General features: G+C 35.9%; 1 protein-coding gene across 12 annotated transcripts in view; it reads left to right on the forward strand.

The window, feature by feature from the left end:
• EPHA5 (EPH receptor A5) overlaps window positions 1-25,265 on the forward strand; it is a 330,237-nt gene that overhangs the window by 7,370 nt on the left and 297,602 nt on the right. For all 12 annotated transcript variants that reach the window (XM_023638037.2, XM_023638036.2, XM_070262404.1 and 9 more), the window contains exon 2: window positions 20,241-20,305. In XM_023638037.2, coding sequence (XP_023493805.1) covers window positions 20,241-20,305 — 65 coding nt within the window. The remainder of the gene's footprint in view (window positions 1-20,240; window positions 20,306-25,265) is intronic.

Here is a 25,265-nt window from a genome sequence, read left to right on the forward strand (position 1 = left end):
AGTCATAAAATAAAACTGTAATTTATTAGGTGCACCATGTGGAGCTTTTGAAAACTCTGTGGTTTAGCATGATGACATTTATTAACTGCTGTTTAATGTTAGTCTAATTTTTTGAATGATTTTTTTATCTTTAGCGATTTATAGAAACCAGGAGTCATTTCTGCTATTTAAAAATTGCCGAAAAATCCTCTAAAAAGTGTGTGAGCTTTGCCTTTAGAGTACCATTTACAATGAATTCCAGTTAAATAAAACTTAATAGGTTTTGTTCATAATTAAGCTTCATACGAGCTCTTCTTTCCCTATAGATTCCACAGCCTTTAGTCTCTGGTCAGTTTATGTGTTACTTTATTAATATCGTTTAGATTCTTTCTTAAACTATTGGAGAACATACGAAACTTTGATCAAAAACCAGCCCTAGGTAATGCATTCTTTCCTCTGGATCTTCCAGAGAGTCAGTGTTCCCATCTTTAACTGTTGTGTATTTATTAAGCAGAGTGCAGTAACTTGGCTGGATGTTGGTGTATGTGCCGTGGACATGTTTTGGGGTGTGTGGAAAGGTCTTGGTGAGGCTAGAAGAAAGAGTGGGGAAGGGGTGATAAAGTGGCGTCACTGTGAACTTGATATTAATAAAAGTGCTTGGGTTTTATTTTTGATATTATTTTTAAAAAATACCATACCTACACATTCACAGACACATATTCTAATTTTATATTTGTTTTAATATGACTCTGAAGATATAAATCCTAATCTAATAAAAAATAACTCTAGTTCATTTTATTTCATCCATTTAGTTTCTTTCTCTTTCTATTTCTCTGTAAACTCTACTGTTTCGTTGAGCCTTGCCAAATACTTGAGGTTTTAGACACCCCACAGATTAAATAATTGGGATTAAAGTGTCTGTGATGATTCTAATTCTGTTTTAGTTGCTGGACTGTTGCCCAGGCCATCTCCATCCGTCACACACTTCTTCAGTTCTAACTAAACTGGGCTCATAACTCTGTTAAGTAAATGATTCTGGTAAAAGAAATCAAAGAGCCAAAACCTGAGGGTTGAAATATTTTACATATGCTTTGTGAGAAAATGCTCCTGCTTGGAAACATGTTTCAGGCTAAGTATTGGAAGATTTAGAGAAAATACAGTCTGTTCTTTTACTCAGAGATGGGTAGTGTCCTTTTCTCTTACAGTAATTTCACGCTCTTATTTTTGTCTGTCATATCTCCCTTCTCCTCACCTCCTCTTTCCCTCAATCCCCCACTCCCTCCTTCTCTTCCTTCCTTTCTCTGTCTCTCCCTCCATCCTGCCTCTCACCTCCCCTGTCAGACACTCCATTCATACAAAGTGAAAACAAGATGCCTTATGTTCCAATATTCCCAAGGAAGTCATGATTTCAATTTGAGTGATAAGGCAATAATTTTTCAAATCAATTACCGGACCCAGTCCTTAAAGAGTAGATTGTGTCAAACCAAGTCATACAATTTTTACTTAATTCATAAATCAGAAGTACAAGAGTTTAAGGTGTTTCTGTCAGTTTTTCATTTCTTGTGAGATAGCTCACTTGTTTACTTTGTGCTGGCTCTACCTTCCTGTTCCAGGATGCTTGTTAATGCCTTTTCTGTGGAAAGACAAACTCAGCAGGTAGATCTGGCTGGCACCAGTTCAGCCCACCTGTCTGGAGCCGGAGCTCTCTCTGTGAGCCAAATTCCAGCTTTCACCCTGGGCCCTCACCTTGTATGCTAGCTGGACAGGTGAGGCAGACTGCCCAGACTTGTGGAAGGTGGCAGTGGACTCTTCTCCCTCAAGAGGTTCACGGGAGGCAGTGTAGTGATGGTGTGCTGAGTCTCCAAGGGGGTACAATCCGCCTTCCGAGAAAAGTAGGAAAATCTTGGAAACTGCTGTGTCTGAAGGATTTTAACCATGTCTGGTTTCAAGCCATCATTTTTTATTTCTCTGGAGGGGTGGGGAAAGCAAGAACAACAGCAGAACCATTTAATCTTGCAGATTTAGAGTCATTTTTGTATTAAGCCTGTGAAACAAATTAAGAAAAGGATTAAATGCTATGGAATTACAGAAAAATAAACAAACAAAAGAAACTTTTTGGCTTTGGAATTCAAAAGGAAACTGGTCTTGTTTTGTGTTGGGTTCTTTTGGCTGAACTCCATCACTTACCAAGTCTACGTTCTGTAGATACTCATTTAGTTATTATTATTATTATTTTACCTCAGTTCATTTGTCTGTGGTATGGTACTACATCCTTCACGTAACTGTTGTGGAGAACAAGCAAAATGAAACAATCTTCTAATTGGCAGAGCACCACACGAATGTAAGTTGTGGGAGTGTAGCTGATTACAGCTCTGCATAGTCCATATATGGCCACACTTCACGTGCTGGGTGAGGATTAAGATGTAGGAAAGCACTGGGGGCAGCAGTTTTATGGATTTAAGCTGATATTATGTGAGGAAACTTCCTTAAGAAAAAGAATACAAAAATATCTTACTTTTGCCAATAAAACAGAATCATGAACTTAGTGAACACTTTACTAGTGCCTCAGTGGCAAGAAAGTGGCTCACATCATTGAGGGCCCTGCGGGTTAATTTTAATTAACTTCACAATTATTGTGCCTCTCACTGGGTAGTGAAGAATGGGGAGGTGTAAAGACCAGGAAACCAGCTCTGCCATGTATTGGTGGTGTGGTCTTGAAACATCCACCTCAGAATCCACATAAAGTGAAATATTCATGCACACTCATTGGGTTGTTGTGGAAATAAAATAATAATGTACGTTGCCTAGTAAAATTCCTAGAGCAAAGTAGATTTACAAAAGTTGTTAGCCCCTCAAATGGGGCATTTGAGATAAGATTTCACAATCACAGGTCATCACGTTCCTTGCATTGGGTGATTAAAGGGAATCTGCGACAGGAAAACAATCTAACAAAAAAAATTGCATATGCAGATTTTCCATAGAGCTATCCAAGATAAAAGTCCACTACATGATGGTGTCCTAATTTTCTGCTGGTTTCCTCATTATTTAATATTGAACACTGAATTGATTAGGAAAGAAAGGAAAACCCATGGCTACATGGGTTATAAATTTTGCATTTTACCTCATTATTTCCCAGGTAGAGGTCAGATGTTTCTTATTAGCCACAAACCATACTAAGAGATATCTTCAAATATTTTGCATATATTTAGTCCTAGCACATTATGTTATCAGTTTACCTTTTACATGCATAATCATTCAAATGATCTGCAAGATGCTGCTGAAAGTGGATAGTTGGGAGAATGAAGTCCTTAGAAGTTTCCTGAAACAAATGTCTGACACTATAATTTGACACGGCTGTTTCAGTCTGAAATATACCATTTTCTGACCTGTTCAGTTATATTCAGAATCTGAAATATTACTTAGAAGTATAATTGGGTTTTTATATTTTTAGAAAGATTTCTGTGAGGGCTTATCTTTTCTACAGATGTGAACAGAAACAGGTGTAAGGAAGTTTAGAATGTCTTGTATTTAGGTCTGCTTGTGAAATGTATGTGTGTGTGTGTTTAGTGCAGGTACCTGTATACAGTAATTATAACTAACATTCATCACTGACATACGGTATGCCAGACATTGTTCTAGGTAGTTTATATATATATATTGATTTATTTTTCTCAAAACAAGCCTAGGACATAAGTATATTATTACTACTATTACTATAATAATAATTATTATTATTCCTATTTTACACATGAGGAAAGTGAGATAGGGCACAGTTAAATTACTTGTCCACAGCTACAGATCTGGAAGTGGTAGAAACTTGCATTCAGACCCAGGCAGCCTGACTTCAGCACAGCTTTTGTCAACTCTTCTGTGCTGAGAGAGCCTCTAGCTGAAGTTCTCCACGTAGCAACAGCCACACTTGCCCTCACCATCCAAATAAAGGCTCATTCCCCAAACAGTGGGAAGTACAATAAAAGTGCATACAGAAATTCGTGCGCAATCCTGGGGATATTTGCTCTCACGGTCACTCGTAGCTCCACTGTTTTTCCCTCTCACCAAATACTTAATCTGCTGCTTGTCGTGAGACTTTTACCTACTGATTTACCACCCTGTTGACATTGCCCCTCTTCATTGCCTAGAACCTCACTAGTATACGGCAAGATCTCTTCCCACACATTTCCTCCTTTCTGTTTCAGGCCGTATATTCTTTGCTTTTTAAATTGCTTTCTGTTGCTTCAGTATATAAGAACCCAGTTCTCAAGCCCTGGCCCAGGGTGCACTCTAGATCTAGCTTTGTGTACTCCAAGTTCCACTAAGAAACTCTCCTTCTGAAAGTACTGCCTGTTGCTGAGCCCTACCCCTTGTTCCATTGGGAATAGAGGGCATTTTGAAAATTCACTTTTGCCTTAAATCGTGATATTAATTTTTAGGCAATACTACTCGTAACAAGCGAAAGAACTAAAAGGTTCCATGGCAAATGTATTCACCTTTGGTCTCCTACCCAAGCCAATCCCTTGGGTGTTTTTTTTTTTTCTCTTTATATAGAAGCTTTGATTAAACATTTTATCATCATTTTTATGTAGTCTATATTATTGAAGTACTCTATAGTTTGCAAAATGTGCTAAGCTGCATTGTTCCACTAGAATCTCATTTAAAAAGCCTATAGGATGGATTAGACAAATTGTTGTTACAAATAAAGTCACTGAAACAGGAAGGTTTGATTTATTAGAATATCAGAACTAGTTTTAAAGCTCAAGTCTTAAGACAGCAGAACCAGTGCGCCACTCCAGGAGGCAATGTGCGGAGCAGAGCTACAGTTAGCCAGGTCTGATCTTCCACATTAGTCAGTGAGTATTTTTAATATTACTGTAAATGGAAAGACCAGAAGAAAAGCACTTGACTTCAGTTCAATTGCTCAAGCAGCCCTTGTTTACTCACCGGTAAACCCTTCAATGGCTCTCCAATGCCCTCCGGATAAAATCTGAACTCCTTGAGCCTGAGTACAAAGCTGACAGTGATTTGCTTCTGGCCCACCTCTCCTGCCACTTCCTTCCAGTCCCACACTCTGGGTCTGGTGGGGGAGGACTGCTCTCAGGGCAGCTGGATTCTGTGGCTCAGCAGGAAACAGCTCCTTCTTTTACCTGGGTAACTTGATCTTCGTGCCCAGGTCTGTAGGGTAAGATGTGCCCCAATTTCCCCAAGATTGTGCGTCTATTCCTATTCCATGTGTAGCAAGTCACTCTGAGCTATAATTGAGTTTTTCCTTGTTTGTACATTTCTGATATTTGATCAGAATAGAAACCACTGGACAAAGTAAAGGTTAACCAGAGACAAAGTTCTCTTCTGAACTGAGAATACCTTACTAATACGGATAGGATATTTGCCAACCAAAGCAAGTTAATGCCAAGAAAACTGGCAGTGGAACTTCTTTTTTTTTTTGCATTTACCAAATGCATCAATATGAAGAAAGCTTTGCCTGTCTGTAAACTCATTGAGTGCCAACCCCAAGGCCTGACACTCCATATGGAGTAATAGTAAAGTATGTTATACTCTGTAAATTTATATTTAATGAAGGAATGTTATAAAATAACTTCTTCATTTCTTTAAAGACACTGCTTTTAACCACACTCAATTTTACCTCATTACTGTTTTGCTAGTAAAGCTAATGCAGCTTTTTTCCTAAATTCATAACTAATAGAGTTTAGGATCTCTAGTATTAGAGAATCTCTTCCAAATTGAGAAGTAGCCAACTGAAAGGTTGTATGATTTATTTTAGATTTATCAAAAGTGTCAATGAGAAGAAAGTTCTACTGAGATGAACAAACCATTAGCAAGTAAATAGATATGCTGTGGCACTATCTCTTCATGGTTAATCAATGACTGCTTTTTTTTTTCAGCCCTCTTATGCTAAATTCTCAGAATTCATATGACTTGTGCCACTATCAGCCAACACAAAATAGTTTTTTCTGCTTTAAGCTTGACTTAATTTTGCCTCTAGAAAAACAATGACTATAAAACATCTGCTTCTTAATGGTTTAAATTTCTTGGGAGGGGATAGATTTACTCTTTTATTTGTTCTAGATTCCCTAGATTATTTAGACTGTCACTTACTTTATGAGGCACTTTAGATTTACAACTTGGTAGGAGCTCTTACCATTTGGGGAAAGTAGCAGGAAAATGGATGCCATCAACCATGTGAATAGAAGAGCCTTAAAGAATAGATTTATAAAGGGGAAAATTTCAAATGTAATGATGATGGCTTTTTAAGTATAGTTTGGTTAATGTCTGGTTAGTGGGTTTAATTCTAACCAATGTCTGGTTAATGTATTTAATTAACTATCCCTCTTGAACATATTTTTATTTACTCTAAAAATTCTAACAAATCTATCAGAAATATGGGTGGCTTAATATATTCTATTGAACTGAGAATTCTTTGAACTGAATCTTTGTCTAGATGGGAGGGATAATAATGCTACCTGCTCTGAAGACTATCACTGTGTAATCTCCTTTAATTCTTTAAAAAAACCCTGTGAGATGAATATCATTATTCCAGTTTACTGGTGGGAGATTGGGTTTGGGAGAAATTAAGTAACTTGCATTGAGTCACATAACAAATGTATTGACAGGATAGGAACCAGGTGTTTTTGGTGCTGAAGCTCTTGGTTGCACCCCTATGCTCGAGATTACATTTATCTACATGTACTTAGTGTTGTGACTTGTATTTTATTCAGGCGTACCATCTCTCAAGGAAGGAATCATGTTTTGTTACAAAAATCACATTTTATAATAAAATCAGTTAAAATGAGAATAGTACAAATATAAGCAAAGTATACAGGAATGTGGAAAACTTATATCAAGAAAATCTCACCATCATCAACGCTAAAGCAATTGAATAGACATCTTAGGTATAAGCTTTCAGTTCCACGGTTCTCATTTCCTGGCAGAAAACCTGTCAGTTCATCGGGAAAAAGCATTTTTTCCTGACTCTGGAGTTTGAGAGAAGCTGGTCACAAGGTCTTTGTGTTTGGGGTATTGAACAATGTCATGAATATTATTCTTAACAATTTTGAAAATATGCAGAACTGATTTTCATCTAATAGGTTTTTATATAAATCATTGTTGAAAGCCAAGGATATAATACTAGAAGTGGTTTTCAAACTCTTTTTTTTTAATCAGTAGAAACTCTCATTCAAAAGAAATCACAGTGGAAGCCCAATACATGAAGCAGATAACAACAGAGTTATTGGGTTTCCTGGCTCTGTTTTTACCTCCTCCCTTCCTTCATCTGCTCGTGCCTCTGAGACATCTCTTTGGAACCACAGGGGCCATTGTGAACTCAGTGTGAAAACCACTATGTTAAAATATAAAAAGGAATGTTGTATAGAAGATCAGTGTGCTATTATCCTGACTTGTAACTTTCTAACTGTCTAGCTAAAAAACAAATTATAATATGTGGTAAAGTTTATTTTGAACCAATGGTTCCTAACCTAGAAGCACTCATCAGAGCTAACCTCAGAATATTGTTAAACCTACCATGTCTGGACTCTCCTAGACTCATTGAATCAAAATTCATTAAAACAAGATCCGTGGAAATCTGTAAGTTTAGAACTTAGGAATTTGCAGAATTATCCATAAATAATTCTGACTTTTATTACTGTGTAAGAACTTAGAACAGAGCTCCTCAAAGTGGAATCTGTGGTCTAGGACTGGTGCTGGTCTGCATTGGTATCAATTCAAACACTAAGAGTTATTTTTTTCCACACTTTCATTGAAATTTTGACATTGCCACAACAATGCAACCATGCGATAGGTAGATTCGCCTCATTGAACAGGTCATAGCCCAGTTCTAATGTTATCTGATTCGAATTAAGTGAGTATAAGAATCATTTTGGTGGTGGGGACTTTCTAAGATACAGTCTTCTGGGCTTCACCTGATATCCTAATTTTGTAAGTTCTAGAAGGAGCCAATGGGTCTACATTTTTAAAAAGCACTGCAGGTGATTCTAATGCAGGTGATGGGAACACTACACTTTTAATAAACATTGAGTATGCATATCTATGTATCTATGTCTGTTGTTGTTCATAGAGTTTTCTTTTTTTGTATGTGTGAGGAAGATTGGCCCTGAGCTAACATCTGTTGCAAATATTCCTCTTTTTGCTTGAGGAAGATTGGCCCTGAGCTATAACATCTGTGCCAATCTTCCTCTATTTTGCATGGGATGCTGCCATAGCATGGCTTCACAAGCAGTGCCAGGTCCATGCTTGGGGTCAGAATCTGCAAACCCCAGGCCACTGAAGTGGAGCATGTGAACTTAACCACTACGCATCATAGAGTTTTCATGGCCAGTTTTTTTTTGTAAGTGGGTGGCCAGGTCCTTCTTCCTAGTCTGTCTGTCTGGAAGGTCTGCTGAAACTTGTCCATCATGGGTGACTGCTGGTATGTGAAATCCCAGTGGCATGGCTTTCAGCATCACAGCAACATGTAACGACCACAGTATGACACCCTACAGACGGGTCGTGTGGTTCCCTGACTGGAAATGAACCCGAACCCCAGCAGTGAGAGAGCTAAATATTAACCACTAGACCACCAGGGCTGTCTATCTATATCTACATATGTATGTGTATGGGTATATCTATCTATATGACTCATATATATGACTAACACTCAGAAAATGTTATAGAAATGTTTTCTATTATTAATCTCAAAAAGGAGAATATGAAAATGTGCTTAGGCTAGAGGTAATGTATATTATTATCACATAAAATTATGCCCAATAGGAAAATACAAGATGTTACAGAGTTGTAAAAGCAAATACCAAAATGCAAAGGAAAAAAATTTAGGTATGGTTTGATGTATAATCAATGATAGAACTGTTGATGATACCAGAATTGATCCTCAAAGTGTATGCTTTGATTAATATTGCCCCTTTACATCCCTAAATAACATTAAATTCATTTTGAATGCGTTCATATATATCCCTAAGTGCCAAATGTTAATTCAGATACTTATACCCTAAGAGAGTCTGACTTGAGGGATATGGAAGTGTTATTTCACAGGTAATATAAATTCAAGCAAGTGCCTATTCTCAGAGCCAAGCAACTGGAAGGATGAACAATCAGCAAAATACTTTCTGTTTCATTCACTGATGTATCCCCAGGGCCTAGAACAGTGCTTGGTACTTAAGCAGATGCTTAATAAATATTTGTTGAATGAATGAACTTTCCTTCATTGCAGGTGTCATATTCCATAGAACTTGAATAAAAGTTAAGGCAGTGAGCTAAACTTTTTCCTCAGTTATTTATATATTATCTGTATTATATAGGATTGTATTAGATTGTAGATAATAGAAAAACTGTCCCACAGTGACTTAAAATGTAGAGGGCATTTTAAAAAAGTATTTAAGAAAGAAGTTTCAGGGTAGATGTTGTGGATGGCTTCAGTGGCTTATTGATGTCAGGACAGGAATCATCGTGATTTTTTTGGCCTTACTTTTAAGCTTGTGGTCTCACGGTTGCAAGAAGGCTGATGCATTTCCAAGCATCACAGCCAGTTCTGAACAAGAAGGGAAAGAGAAGAGCCAAGAGTTATGTCAGCTGCACTATTCCTTAAGCTAGGATAATGAGACTTTCCCAGAAACTGGCGAGCAGATTTCTGTTTATATCTCATTGGCCAGACCTATGTAACAAGGCCACCAGAATTGGTGGAGGCTAAGATAGTAGAAATATGATTATCATTATTGGCTAAGGCCAGTCATGACCCATTGTCTGGTGCTGGGCACATTGCCACTGCAAACACAAGTGAAATTCTGATACCAAGGAAGGAGAAAAGATATGAGTAATTAGTAGGCATAAAACAGCCTCTGCCACAATCTCATAGAAAAGTGAAAGTATTTTTATTTTACTTTCTTTTCTTTCCCTTTTTTATACTTTGCAAAAGGAGGAATAGCTACTGAGGTTAGAGTTTGACCAAAGATATATTTTTGGCACCAGGATAACTAGGCAAAAATGAATGTTATTAGATCATCAATCTTGTATGCTGTTATGATACATAATTCACTGTATTTTAGTAGACTGACTTAAAAACTACTTTCCTGCTCTCATGAATGTTGCTAGCTATTTTCAGATGGATAGTTAGAGCTGGGTACCAAACTGTTTATCTTCACCTACCTCAAATTATTAGGCACAATATTTGTTCAAAATTATTAGCCACAGTATTGCTTTATATTTTGACTAGTTTTTGATGACAAAGCATTATCCAAAGATATCTTGTAATATATATTTTTTTCTGTTTTAGATATCAAAGAAAGATTATGTAGGGTTTACATCAGAGTTAAGTTTTAACTAAGCTGCAACACTGACATGCGGATAATGATTCATTACCAGCAAAAATTTGGATTCCTTCTCATTTTACAAAAAGGGCTAAGAGCCACCCAGTTGTTTGCTCATTTTTGGAAATGCCATCACCTTAAAATACAGACTGTGAATTTGTGCAAGTTTCTGTCTGTTTTAGTTCATGTTCAGGTCTAATCATCATTTATCCTACCCTGAAGCTAGAGAGCTAATGATTACATAGATTGTTTTGCAGTTTGGTATATTTCAATCAAGCATTAGGGGTAATTAAGGACTGGGGTAAGGCTTCATTCAAAACAAAGAATTAGCCGTGCATACATTTTCTGTTCTATTTTTATGTGTTTTTTGATATATAAGGACAAAGTATATTTGGACTAATGTATGCCCTGTTTTGCCCCAATTAACATGCTTAAAGCATAATGAACAACAATAAAAAGTTAAGAAAAGAGGATTCATCTTTACTTTGTTGCTTATCCTTTTGATTTCTGGGATCTTGCAACTTATTTGAATCTTGCTGGAAATTTGACACTAAACTGTGATTTCCCCAAGAAAAATTGATATCTTCTCTGTTTAGATTCATATATCTGAAGATTTTATCTTATATACAGTACTGTTAGAACGTTATGATAAATGCTGGGTTCTGTAACATTCTATTCACAATTCATTGATTTAGTAAACTCTTTGATATACAAGAGTTACCAGTTTCCAGGGAGCGTACCTTTGGATTCCGCTAGTCCAACACTGGGGCAAGTGCGATACAGAAGAAAGAGCAAGAGCTTTGGAGTTAGATAGACTTGGATTTAGATTCCAGCGGTTTGTTTATTAGCTCCGGGCCCTTGGACCACTGCCCTACTTAGCTTTTCTCCATTTCAATTTCCTTATCGGTAAAATGGGGAAAACAACATACCAAAGGATTATTGTTAGGATTAAATGAGACAATGTATATTAAGTACAGACACATATAATTTTGTTAGTTTCAACCACTGATATTACAGATATGAGAACTGAGACCCTTAAAGTAAAATCACTTCCACAAGCTCACAGAGTAGCAAGCCAGAACCACAGGACCAGTGAGTATTCTCTGTGCTGTGAACCATTCTCACACTGAATTTATTTCAAGTGTTGAGCATTTAGACTATCTTGTAAGGAACGGCTTCATATGTTATCTATATACATTGCGGTATGGAACTCAGTAGGTATTAAATGAATGTATCCTGTGATGTGACGATTTTCAAGCCTGTTATTTCATCTGATGTTGACTTTTCTCTTTAGAATAAAATCAATCCGTAAAATTTGACAAATTTGGTTACCACATCTGACACTGCAGCCCCTGAAAACCATACGGTTTTGCTCTTTTTATGCCATGTATCCTGTGAATGTAACAGACTGCTCATTAGTCATAATTTAGCTGTCAGTGGATTTCAATGCTACCTTTGCCTAAACACTGTATGGACTAACCAGTGGATACTAATTCTGAATTCCTCTTTACCATCTCCTTCAGTTCACAATTTTAGAGACTATTATCAATTCAAAATATTTAGTATATATTTCTGACTGATTTTTGCTTCCTTCATCATTATATGCTTCATGGTATTAATATTCTACTGCTTAATTTTCAAAGAGCAGTGGCTAAAACCTCTTTGTTCATGGTGATGAAAATATTTTGAAACAAAATGAAAAAGGAACAAACAGAACAAAATGAGCAAAGATGAAAGTATTTTGAAACAAACATTTGAAGGAAACGGTTGTTCTTCACAGTCAAAAATTAAGCATAATATTTTAAAGAATGAAGCAAAAATCATCTCTCTTAGATATCACTTCAAAGGTAAATACTCTGAGAATTTAAGTGACTCAGATGGGAACACCATTGGAATGCTATAAGTAGGATTTTGGAAGCGTCAGGACATGATGGAAGGAGAGCTGACACTGGAATAAGGGAGATTGGAGTTTGCCTTCAAATTCTGCCATTTAGCAGTTGTATCAGCCAGCATGTCTTCCTCTGCAAATAACAGTAAATCATATCCCCTCTGGATTAAGCAATAAAATTGATTTTCTCCCACCTAACAGAAAGTCCTAAGAGAGGCAAGTTTCAAATTTAGATGGATTAGCAACTCTCTGATATAATTTGGAACCAGATACTTCCCATCCCTTCACTCTGCCAACCTTAATCTGTAGGCTTTGCTCTCCTGCTGATTCTACTTATTTTCTCTAGATGGCTGCATCAGTTCCAGGAAATACTCCTGTTCCAAGGCAGCCAGGGAGTTTCCTTTTCTACTGTTTTCTTCTCAAAAACTCCTTTCCCTTGCAGATCACCTTCACAGTTCATTGGACAGAACTGATTCAATAGTAAGAACACCTAATTGGAACTGAAATAAGTTCAGTATTGCTAAAATGTGGAAAGAGAAGGAAGGGAAAGTCTGAATGAAACTAAAGAAGAAAATAGAGACCAATCCTGCAAGGATTAGATTAAAAGCAGTAAGACACAACTCAAGGTTTGAAGTAGGTGAGTGACATGATCATATTCGTGACTTAGAAAGATCATTCTGGCGCAGTATTTTAAAGCAATTGCCAAGAACCATGCCTCTCTACTGAGCAAACACTTAGGAGATTTTTCAAGTTAAGAATTATGGCAAGGATTTGGCCGGACTGCTTATGTGGTAGAATGAAACACAGCAGGCAGTGCTGAGGGTTATATACAGAATATAGGTAGAATTGCTGGGATTTGGTCACTGATTCACTGTGGGGATTAGATGAAGGAAGATGAAGCTGACTCACGGTTTCTGGATAAAACAACTAGGTGTGTGGCATTGCATTCACTGAAATAGGAATCTTAGGAGGAGGGTTTTTTTTTTTTTTTTCTTGGACAAGGAAGATACTTTTTTCATTTTGGGACAGGCTGAATTTGGGATGACTACATGTCATGAATGTGTTAATAACCAGCAGGAAGTTCTACAAATTGATAAGAATTTCAGGATTGGGAAATGGACAAGACATATAGATTTGGGGGTCATTAACATTTACATTATAACTAAAGACTTGGAATTTCATAAGTTCTTCTAGAGCGATCTTTACATAGGGATATAAGCTACTATCTCTGTTAAAACCAACCAACCAAGAAACAAAAAATAAATATATTATCCATTCTCCATCATAAATAGTCTGATTCAGTACAGATAGACTGACACCAAGACATTTATTCTTTCAAAATGCTTCTTTTTTTAATTTGATGTTAAGTCCTAGTTGAGAATCACTGGTGTAGAGTGGTATAAAGACAGTACAAAAATAGAGCATTGTTCAAAGCCAAGGCTTCAAAAGTTGGTACAGAAAGAGTAGTTTCTAATGGAAACAAGTAACCAGAGAGCTAGAAGAAAACCACAGAAATATGTTGTCATTGAAACTAAAGGGTGAGAGTCCTTGTCCATGGGAGTCATGGCCAAATGCTGCCAAAAGATAAGGCAAATTAGGAACTCAGAGCTACATGATTATCACTAGTGAACTTTATAGCAGAAGTTTTGGTAGAATGTTCAGTTTGAAGCCGGATTGCAGTGGGTTAGATAAAGAGCGAAGCGTATATACAGAAAGAGATCGAGGTATTGACAACTCATTCAGTAATCTGAGTTTAGAAGAGGACATTAGCTAGAAAAGAGTGTGGGGTTTATTTTTTAATATTTTTTAACTAAAACTTTACAAAATCCTTTGTGGTTAATGTGTGAAAGAATTGATTTCCCAAAGATAGTAAATTTGTCAGGTAATGTTGATGGGCCATTTGAAACCACTGTTAATTTATAATGGAATCAATTTCCTTTGTTGTGTTTTTTCTCAAGCAGTGTTCAGCAGCCATGGCTCTTATAAAAATAAAGTAGATCCATTCATGATTAGGGTTTAGTTCATGGCCTTTGGGTATCCAGGGAGATAGGTGACTGTAATCAAGGTGTGTAATGTCCAGGCTCTAAGTAAGGGAGGGACTTGGTTGTGGGACGCCATAAGCAGAGCTCATGTTCTGTCATGCAGGCCTCAGATACTGCTTCCAGTTTTCCTCCTTGATTTCCCTGCTGGGGGTCTGAATGGAGCTGCAAGCTTTCAGTGTTCTTTGGAGCCTATAGGTTTGTTGAGATGATTAAATGAAAAAACATATATAAGTTGCCTCTTAGAGTGCCTGATACGTAGTAAGCGTTGAATAAGTTCCTTTCCCCACATTTTTATTTCTTCTTTCTAAAAATGATTATATAGACAGGTTGCTCAGAATTGGAAAATAAATGAATACTCTCCTACTTATTGTCTATGGAAATACAGTCAGTTATAGATTCTTGCCTTCAAGGAAAGGGATGCCAGAAATCTATGTAACCCCCTAAACCTATAACATAATTTTTACTAAATTTACAAATTGAGTTTTCCAATGGGAAACACATGTCCTCTTTCCTTGCACTCATTTTATCAACTGTTCTTTGTTCCCTGCAGCAGTTGTCAAATTATAAAATTTAGCCTGGAAGCAAGAAATCACATCCGCGTAGAATGGGACCATGGAGAGAGGCTGGACAGCTGTATATCTGGGGTTTGTTCTCACAGATTAGTTGAATGTGTGCTGTAACTGAATCCAGTATCTTTTCTGATATTGTTAAATGGAAATCAATAGGCAAGCATCCATCAAAATTCTACTGTATGCAATGGGACTTTGATTCAATGCCTTTAGAGGAAGAGAATTCCGTCCTCTGCTGCTAATTCAAATTATTCTGTCTTCACACTGTGGGGGAGATCCAACTACCGTTATAGTTGTGTTTGTTTCTTAATGCAAAGATCATGGGAAAAACAGAAATAATAGTAAGAGTAAGAATACACTGGCTCTACTTTCCCTTCATGTCATCAAGGGTCACAAATTCTCTCAAGACTTGCCCACTGCTGATGGTGGAATGGAGGATCTTTGAGCTGTCTTTTGACTCTTCAAAGGCTCAAAACGCATCTTTTTCCTGGAGAATCCAATAAAATTTTTCTGCTTTTTATAACTAATATGAGCATGATGTTAAGGAGGAAGCAACAGAGTCAAAGTGATACACAGCAAGTTATGAATATTCGAAAGTTATAATCATTGAAAAGCATATTTGTATTAACTCGAATTAATCTTTGTTAGGATCTGTAAAGTTGAGGATTTACGAGTCTTCTTATGCATATTCTATTTTATTCATTCTGTCCTCTCCTTGCCTCACTTGAATCCCAACAAAAAGAATGAGTTAGCAACCCTCTGGCTTTTCTAAAAGTAAATTCTTTAAAAGCTTCCCTCTGTTTGTTCAAGAAAGAATTAAAATTATTAGAGTGTAGTATTAAAATTGAAGCATATTTAAGATGAGTTTGAATTAGTTTCTATTATAATCTGCTGTTTGGTTGGACAGAGAGTTAACTGATTTTTACTTCTTAACAATTTCCTGTGTCAGTCTTTTTTTTCCCTATACTAACTTTAGGAATTTGCAACAGACTACATACTCATTGACCCCTGTAGAGTTATTTCTCTTGGAGAATCAATCTTCTTAATTACTGATTAGAATACCAACCAATATGCCCATCTTCATTGTAATTATACAATGGCTGAGGGAAAAATGACCTTGAAGGCTGTCTCTCAGTTTAATGGCGTGACTTTATTTTAAAATATAAATAACAGAATAACAACATTTTTCAAAAAATTTCTGATATCTAATTAACGTCTTCCTGCGTAACTGTGGTATCAAACATTTCCTCTAATTATATTCATTAGTGACTTCTCCTGGACAAGTTTTAATTAAGTTGTACAATGAAGATCAATATTCATTGTGTATTCATTGCAATTTACAACAAGCATATATACTGTTGAGAACAATTTAATTACTGTAATTGTAGCACAGAAGATACTTAGTGACTGTGCTCCATTATGCCAATCCCCACTTTTAATAAATTTGATAGTGAAATTGGAAAATGAGCTTCTGAAAACTCACATTTATATATAGCCTATGTCTAAACTTCTGTTTTTTGTGTAACAGGCTTAAGTAGTGGCGGAAATGGAAGTATTAATAATATCAGTGGCATAGTGCTTTTTCATACATGCCATCATGAATGTTAAGAAATTATTAGAGCACAAATAAGAACAGCTATAATAATAGTTATATTGGTTATGTGAAAAATAATTTAGAGGTGTTGGGGAATAAGAATACTCCATTTTTCTCAAAATAAGACTTCAAATTTTGTTACTTCTATTTCTTTAAATAGAAGTAGTATTTTGATCCATAAGGGATGCCTCCAAATATGCTAACTTCTGTTAATGAAGATCATGCTACTGATGCACTATACAAAAATTTTGGAAGTAGAGATTTTCTATTAGCATCGTAGGTATATACCAGGGTTTCTCAGCTTGGACATTAGTGAAATTTGAGCCAGATAATTATTTCCTGGGGGTGGGGGAAGTTTTGGTGTGCATTGAAGGATGTTTGGTCGTATATCTGGCTTCTTCGAATGAGATACCAGTAGCAAATACTGCCCCTACCTTCCACTTTTGATAATCAAAGATGTCTTCAGAATTTAGCATATGTCCATGTGGAGAACCACGAGTGTATGTTGATTCACACATGTCCCCCTGATCTGCCCACTGACCAAACAATTCATTCGTAAGACAAACAGCGATTTAGCTGTTTTGAGCTCAGGCTAGGGTCATAGGCATTAGTCAAATGTAGTGTTCTTTTAGGGGAAAAACACAATTTTGTGTACTCAGTGCTTTGGAGATAAGAATTGGGTGTTATTAGAATATTCAGTAATAATACCTTACATAAATTAAGGAAAAGGAGGATCAGATATGGCTTCCTGGAGAAGGCAGTTCCTGAAATTTGTTTTGTAGGAGAAATGAGGAGTTAGCAGTTCAGAAAGGGGGAAGGGCATTTGAGAAAGCTAACAAGGCATGTGCAAAACTGGGAGGTAAAAGAAAGCTCTCCCTTTCTCTAAAGATCTATATAGATCTAGACTTGGATATCTATATGTAAGTTACACATATAGATATATATCTGTCTATCTGTATATATCATTTTGGCTATTTCCCCTGGGGCATCAAATCTCAATTTTCTCTGCATTATATGAACAAAATTACAATATAGAAGTCTGCAAGTAATTGCCTAGAACATCTAATTTTCCTTCAATTTCCAATTCTGTAATGGTATATATAAATATCTACTTTGCATTGTGAATTTTATGAAATCAGGAAGGCAACTTCTGACAGTAGTGGGAAGTGACATGCATGTATTTCCTATAAACCCACTTATCTATTTTTCTGAAGACAACCTTTGACAAGATAATCATGAGATAATATACATTCCTATGGTGGCTATTTTCACACGTTTAGTAATGTATTCCAATATTGAAGATGCCCAATAAATTGTATTAACAGCCACGATAGCATTTTGAGTTCACTCGTTTACTTTCACACACATAGGTATTTTAAGCCAAAAAAGAGTAAAAATAGTAATTTAGATTAAAGTTAATTCAAGTGAAAGTAACTAAACTTTAGAAAGACATCTGGAATTCTGTTGGTAATAAAGAAGATTTCAAGATCCACATATTATTAAGAGGTCTACAAGGAATGCTGTGTTTCTCATGGCAGGCTGGTTATGAATTCTTAGAATTCCTATGCACATCAGTTTGCCACCACAGGATTAAGTTCAATTTCACTGCCGTCATCGTAGAAGGCCTTGAGTTTGCTGACTTGCTCTGCTTTATCTAGTCTACACAGATATGCTGCTGCTCAATATCAAAGGCGAATCAAATGAATCAAGATGAATAAACATAACGATTTAGGTTCTGCACTCCCCTGGTATTTAGTCATGTCTAGACACAGCTCTAGTGTCCCAGAAAAACTAAAATGAGGACAAGGACATTTAAGTTTAGTGTAGCCTTATTCCCATGGAAACCAGGAAAGCCCACAATAGAGTAAAAAGAAAAGTACGGATGTAATTGAAAAATTAGATTTAGTGGAATGACTGGAGGATTTGCAAGGTCAGTGGACAGGGGAACAGTTTTAATTTGTTTTTTTGTTTTTGCTGTTTTAAACAATGGTTTTTTCAGTTAGGTCAATTTCTTTTAAAAAGGGAATTATTGCACCAATTATTTATTTTATTATTCCCTAAAGTCAATATGATGTGTGTAGGCTCAAGATGATACAAACATTCTATAAGCACGCATTGTTATAGGTAAAGAGCTCAGAACTTAATGAGGGAAATAACAAAGTACATTGGACACACAAATTTATGTATATATGTATGTATATCGAACATGCAAATATATATGTGGTATTGAGTATATTTCTGTGTGTTTTCTAAAAGTTTTGTTTTTGATTTATCTTTAGATTACTAATATTATAGACACCTTTGTTTATAAGATATGTATGTTTGCATATGTTATATGAAATAAAATGACAGATAATAAGGGTTAAATGCACATAATTTCTACAGTGTGTAGAAAATTTTTATTTCAGTTCTGATCTTGATTTCCTCACTGATAATAACTTTATCTTATATTCTCTTATAAAAGTATTATAATACATTTCTCAGCCCATCATCTGTTAATACTGTAGTATCCCAGGCTTACACTTGCAGATAGAACCATCTTTTTGTGTGTGTGTGTTAGGAAGTTTCACCCTGACCTAACATCTGCACCAGTCTTCCTCTGCTTTGTATGTGAGATGCCTCCACTGCATGGCTGACAAGTGGAGTGGGTCCACACCCGGGATCTGAACCTGCGAACCTGGTTAAACCGCAAAGGTTTAACCACCTGGCTACAGGGCTGGCCCCCTAGAATCATCTTTTTTAGAACTGTTGGCATTTCAAGGTATTGGCTTTTGAATGTGGTTTAAAGAAGCTCCACTACCTCTGATGAGAGATAACCCAAGTGCTTCCCTTTTGGGTCCAAATGCTATGCTCATGCAAAGTGGTTCAGCTGCACGGTGTACCAGATAGACTCATAAGAGGGAAAGATATTGATTTATGATCCTGGTCTAAAGCATTTTGACTACACAACACCCTTTAAGCTAGTTTGATTTGAGGGGAACAGTAAGTGAATGTACTGAAAAATAAATACTGTGTTTGTTTGTACGTGTGCATGCACATGTGTGTACATACATACTTTTCCATGTCTTCCTTTTGAAATAATAATATTCAGACTTCCATCCTGGGAGTTTCCAAATACTTTAGGATATCAAGCCAGAATTGAGATCTGCCTTTCAAAAATGTAGCTGATAGTTCTGTAAGAATCATATTTTAGGCTTGGTTATATATAAGTAGTAGAAGATACCTTTGGGAATGCAGTGGACACAACTATAGCAACAATCCTGAGAGCTGCTGTAATTTCCTTGGCTTGGTTAAGGGTGTTTAGATTTATTTCTTAATTAAACTTGCAATTTGGATTACAGATTTCGGTTGCTATTGCAAAAAAATGTTACAAGCTTGGGAATAGTTTATTGCTGTTTAATGTAAATTATTTGTTAATTGCTTTATGACAGCTTTCCAGAAGAAAATACAGTACATTATGCCACAATTTTATGTCTGCAGCTTAATCCCAAGACCTAGAGCCTTTAAAAAAGCAGCATGGTCCCTACAGTTTTTTGTGGACCTTTCGTTTTTTCTTTTCCTTATTATTAATTCTTTTCCTTTATTCTTGTTGACCAGAAAGCACTTAGGGTGATGATTTGTTTATGTATTTTTGCTGTAATTGTTCTCCAACTGTTTATTCAAAATCACTTGTCCTCTTGCATCCAAATAATGTTTTCTTTAAATTGTAACCCTTGTATTCATCTTAATAAATGCTTAATCTAATTTCCATTATGTAAACAATATGCACTCTTAATAACTCTGTGAAATAGTGGTGGCTTTTTATATATTTCACTCAGCTTTGTGTTCTTTCTCTTTCAGTGAATTTACTGGATTCACGTACTGTCATGGGCGACCTGGGATGGATTGCTTTTCCGAAAAATGGGGTAAGCCTTTATGAAATTTTCCCTACAGCTTAAGCTGCCTAAGTAGACGTCATGCTAAATGTTGTGTATGATTGAAAATTCACTGGACATATTTGTTGTTAAAAGAGGAGGGCTATGTGTGGGTGGGGGAAGGAAGGAGACCTCAAATTAGCTCTGACCTGGAGAAGGGAGCAAATAGGGAAGGGATTTCAATGACCGAATAACAAATATTTTATCTTCCTCTCTGAGAATTTCTCTGTAAAGTAATGTGAAGTTTCCTTCAGCATTCAGGAGAGTTTCAGATTGAAACAACCCACAAACTTTTAGAATTGGTTTATGTATGTAAAAAGAAAAAGCATTTGATTTGCTGCTGATTTGCCATTATTGTAGTTATATTGGATAGGAAATAAAAGTTAACATGTCAATGACCCGTGTTGATTCCAACACTTAGGACTGACTTATTTTGTACTTCATTCCCTACATCAGGGAATGAAAATATTATAAGAAATTCCTTTAAATTCCATTGAGATTAGAAATTTCTCAGATTATCAGGTCAGTCATCCTTCAAAGGCTTTCTTTCAATTCTTAAATTTTTTCTTCACTGAAAATTTTCAGAAAAGATGTTTCATTGGAAGATTTTTATAATCAACAATTGTTTTTATTAGTAAATTATTTTACTGGTGTACATTAAAAATAGTCTTTTGGTTGAAAATTAGGTAAGCCAGTTTTTTAACAATACACATATTAATGTATTTATAATACTAACAATCCAATTAATCTAACTAATAGTACACAGATTATATTAAAAAGTGTTCCACTATCTTTTGCTCAGTTAAAAACACATCCGTATTAAGATGGAAACTGAAAGCGTAAGTGAAATATCATGACATAAAATCATTATATCACACAGAAAATATTGACCGTATTGCATGAGTATTATATTAAAAACAATTTAGACTTTGAGAGATTTTTATTATATAAAAACTTTAATATCATCTATTTTCTAATTTTTAAGCTAAAACTACCCAAATTCATTATGGAACCACCTGTGACAAAGACAAATAATATTTTCAATCCTCCACTTTAAGAAAAAAATTAAACAATTTGAATACTTAAAACTTCATAATATAGTGTATTTATGTAATTAATTTAGAAAGTTATTCACACTAATAATATTTCATATGCCTTTGAAGATTAATTTCAGTTTAAGTAATTGCATATTATAATAAATCTGGTTATAACAGCCATATAGCCAAAACTTTTAATTGTTTTTCCCATTTGATGAGTAAATCAGGTATGTTAATCAGTCCTTTACTAAGAAAGTTATCATTATGAAAGCAAACAAGTAGTATTAGTTGTTCTAATTCATAGTAATTTATATGTTAACATCCTAATCTCAATGTGTTTTCTCTTTTTTCATTAACTTGGTATTTCTTTTTGGGTGTTAAAAATTATGGTTGCATTTAGAGGTATAATATAGATAAAGTAATACTAGTAGATTGTTAAGATATTAGAACATCAGATGAACCAAATGAGAAAATAATTGTCTCACTCAGATAGCCAGTGCCAACATAATGGCGTATGTTCTCTGTCTGCCTCTCTTTTACTTTCTTTCATTTTTCTCCTCCCACCCTCACCCCCACATTCTTTTCTTTCTTTCATATCATCACCCCTATACAAGTAGATGGCTGACTAACATCCATTTATGAGGACCTATGAATATATTTTGTAGTCTGCATTTTCTCACATAGCAACAATGATTTATTACATAAATATTTTAAATTGCCCTTTCTGAGAAGATAGCTGACACATTGAGTTGAAATTAATTTTTTAAAAGCCTGAGAAAATATATCAGATTCTCTTTGAATTTAGTTTTGTGTTTCTCTTGTTTCTGTTCAGAAGTTATCAGACAAGGTTTGACAGAGTGTATCTGTGAGGGTAAATCTGATGCAATTCTTCCTACAATTAGAAATTTTGAGGGAAATTACTCAATTTTGTGCATGACTTCTGTATAAAGCACAATTGATTCCTTTATAAAAAACATAATCCCTTTGTATCAGGAATGAATACTTTCCGATCATTCAAACACTTCATGCTTTGTTTTTCTTTCTATTTTAATTGTTAGTATAGTGTCAATTTTGTTCAGGATTTTTGAGTATTTTTTTCAAAATTCTTGTAATTTTTTGAGTGATATCTCTTTTGATGTATCTATGCCTGATGTTAATAGTGAAGAATAAGAAGCTAATTTAGAGAAATTTAGTGAATTTGAGCTTGTCCAACTATGAGGAACGTGTGTGGAATCTAGGTGTTATATTTTGTGTTACGTCACTGAAATGCAAAATGAAGGAAAATTTTAAATTATATTTTAAAGAAAATGTGCAAAGTACAAGTAATTCTAATAAGAAGTATATATACTTTTAATATATTGTTCGTAGGCTGTGCCATTTATGATTTGATAAGTGATCTAATTCCAGGAGAAATATAGATCCTCAGAGGGATGTCAGCAAAAATTGTGGAGTAAGGGCCTCTGAAAATTTCCTCCTCCATAAAAGCCATGAGAAAACTGACAAGCATTGTCAGAATCAACTGTCTAGAACTCTGGAAATTAACCAAAGTCTTGGAGCAATCCAGGGAACATTTATTCAAGAAAAGTGATGAATTTTGTTAGAACAGCTAGCTTTATGGCATTTTGAGGTGCTCTATGTCCTTCCTTGCCCCTCCAGATGTGAGGTTCCCTTGAAAACCCAAAAATCTGCCATCGTGATGAAAACCAGCAGTCTGGCAAGCACTGATGGGGGCAGAGTGAAGTAGGAGGTTCTTCAAAGTCTTGAGCCCAGAGAATTGTCATTATTTGACCTGCTAGCTCCCTGGAAGACTGCTCTTGTAAGGCTGTCTTGATTTGATCTGACTCAGCTCTCCCAGTCCGAAAGCCTTTATTATGCTAAGTAAAGAAGAATATTCTTTTTTCAGAACATTTTCCTGAACTTCAGGCCTTAGGAATGAATATTTTAGTATTTTATTTCTTAGACTGATAAAAAACACTCACCAAATCTGCACCTAAGAATTGGGAAAGTACTTAGGAGAAACGCTGTTACTCATTCCTTGTAGTTATGCACGCATTCCATACGCTTCCTAGAAACAATCATGGCACCTGTAAAACTCTTTCGAAGCTTGTAAGCTCCTAGGCTTCTTGTAGCTATCTCTTATTTACCACTATCCAGTGTTTCTAAAACTTGGCTCTGGTGTATAATAGAATAATAAGTATTTCTTGGAAAGATAACTTTTTTCTTTTGAGGAAGATTAACCCTGAGCTAACTACCGCCAATCCTCCTCTTTTTTTGCTGAGGAAGACTGGCCCTGAGCTAACATCCATGCCCATCTTTCTCTACTTTATACATGGGATGCCTACCACAGTATGGCTTTTGCCAAGCGATGCCATGTCTGCACCTGGGATCCAAACTGGCGAACCCCGGGCCGCTGAGAAACAGAACATGCAAACTTAACTGCTGCACCATGGGGCTGGTGTTTTTTTAATTTGTAAGATGGGGTATAAATTACTGAGATATAGGTTTGCATGAGGATGAAAAAGTGGGACCAAGAGTAGGGCTTGGCAAAGGTTGGTACTCAGTAAACATTCTTTCTTTGACCTTCTGTTGCATTTCTTTTCTCCTCATACTAAGAGATTCACCAGTCCATCAGGTTTTTTGTTTCTTTTTGCATATATCTATATGAATTTATTGTCGGCACTTAAAGAATGGGGCCTTCATGTAAAATCTGAATTTTTCTATTCAGTTGGAAGTTTCAGAAAGCCGGAGCTAACTGCCTCCTATGACCTCAACAGCCCAAAGCTGAGTAAGGGCTGTTCTTTTAAGAGAGGAAGCAAATTCTCCTGTTTGACTTGGTTTTCCACCTTACACCCTTCGATCATTTAAGTTGCCAGTCTATAATGTTGACACTACTGCGGAGTCATGTCATGTTTTTAATATTGCACAAGCATCAGGATTTTCTTTTGTTTCAGGAGGAACTTTGTTTTTTAAAAAGTTCTCTAATTGTTACTTGCTCAGAAGGTTTCTTCCTAGTTTTGTTTGAGTGCTTCACTTTAGTTAGGACCTATCATTTGAATTTGGGCTTCAGCATGTGCTTTTTTAGCCACAGTGTATCAGATAGACTGTATGTGTGTGTGTGTGTGTGTGGGTGGGTGTGGGTGTGTCTACCTCACAGTAGTAACTTGAACTCTCCTTCTGTTTTTTTATTCTGAATATATCTAGAAGTATTATGTTTCAGTAAAGTTTGATTTTGTGCATATTTTCTGGATTCATTCATTCAATAGATACGTATTGGCACTTTGCATGTGCCAGTCACTCTTCTGGGCACCAGGGTCATAGCAGTGAAGAAAGAAAACAGAAGTCCTGACGTCCTGGAGTATGAGGCTGCATTGTTATTTTCAGAATGAGTAGTCAGAGTGTTAGAGCAATGTGGTAGATGAAATGCTGTCTAGTTCTATCTCTTCTTTCTATACATATACAAAAGTGTCAAAGAGGTGACAGCATTTGCTCAAGGTCATTCAAGTAGTTTTTGACACCAATGGGAAGAGCATGTGTTTTGTATTTGGCACATGTGGTGTCGCATAACTGTTTCTAATTGTCTTGCCATGAAAAACATACTCTGTCATGTATATACATTCATTTAGTACTAAAGATGACAATGCAAAAAGAGATGCTTAGTAATCTTTTTGCAGTTGAGGAAAATGAGGCTCAGTAAGAGTAAGTGACTTGCCTAAGGATATGCAGTTGGCAAGAGACTGAGGCCATTTCAAACCTAGGTCTTCCAGGACCCTGATTATTTAAACTAGAGGTGAGCTCTCCAAACAGTTAGGTCTCCCGAGATTTGACTAGGCTCTGGATGGTGCCCTGACTTACAGTTTATATAAGGAATTCAAAAAAATATGTAGCACATAGGTGCTCAAATATATAAGTTGCGT

The sequence above is a fragment of the Equus caballus genome, chromosome 3 (assembly GCF_041296265.1).
Source record: "Equus caballus isolate H_3958 breed thoroughbred chromosome 3, TB-T2T, whole genome shotgun sequence".
Classification (NCBI taxonomy): Eukaryota; Metazoa; Chordata; class Mammalia; order Perissodactyla; family Equidae; genus Equus; species Equus caballus.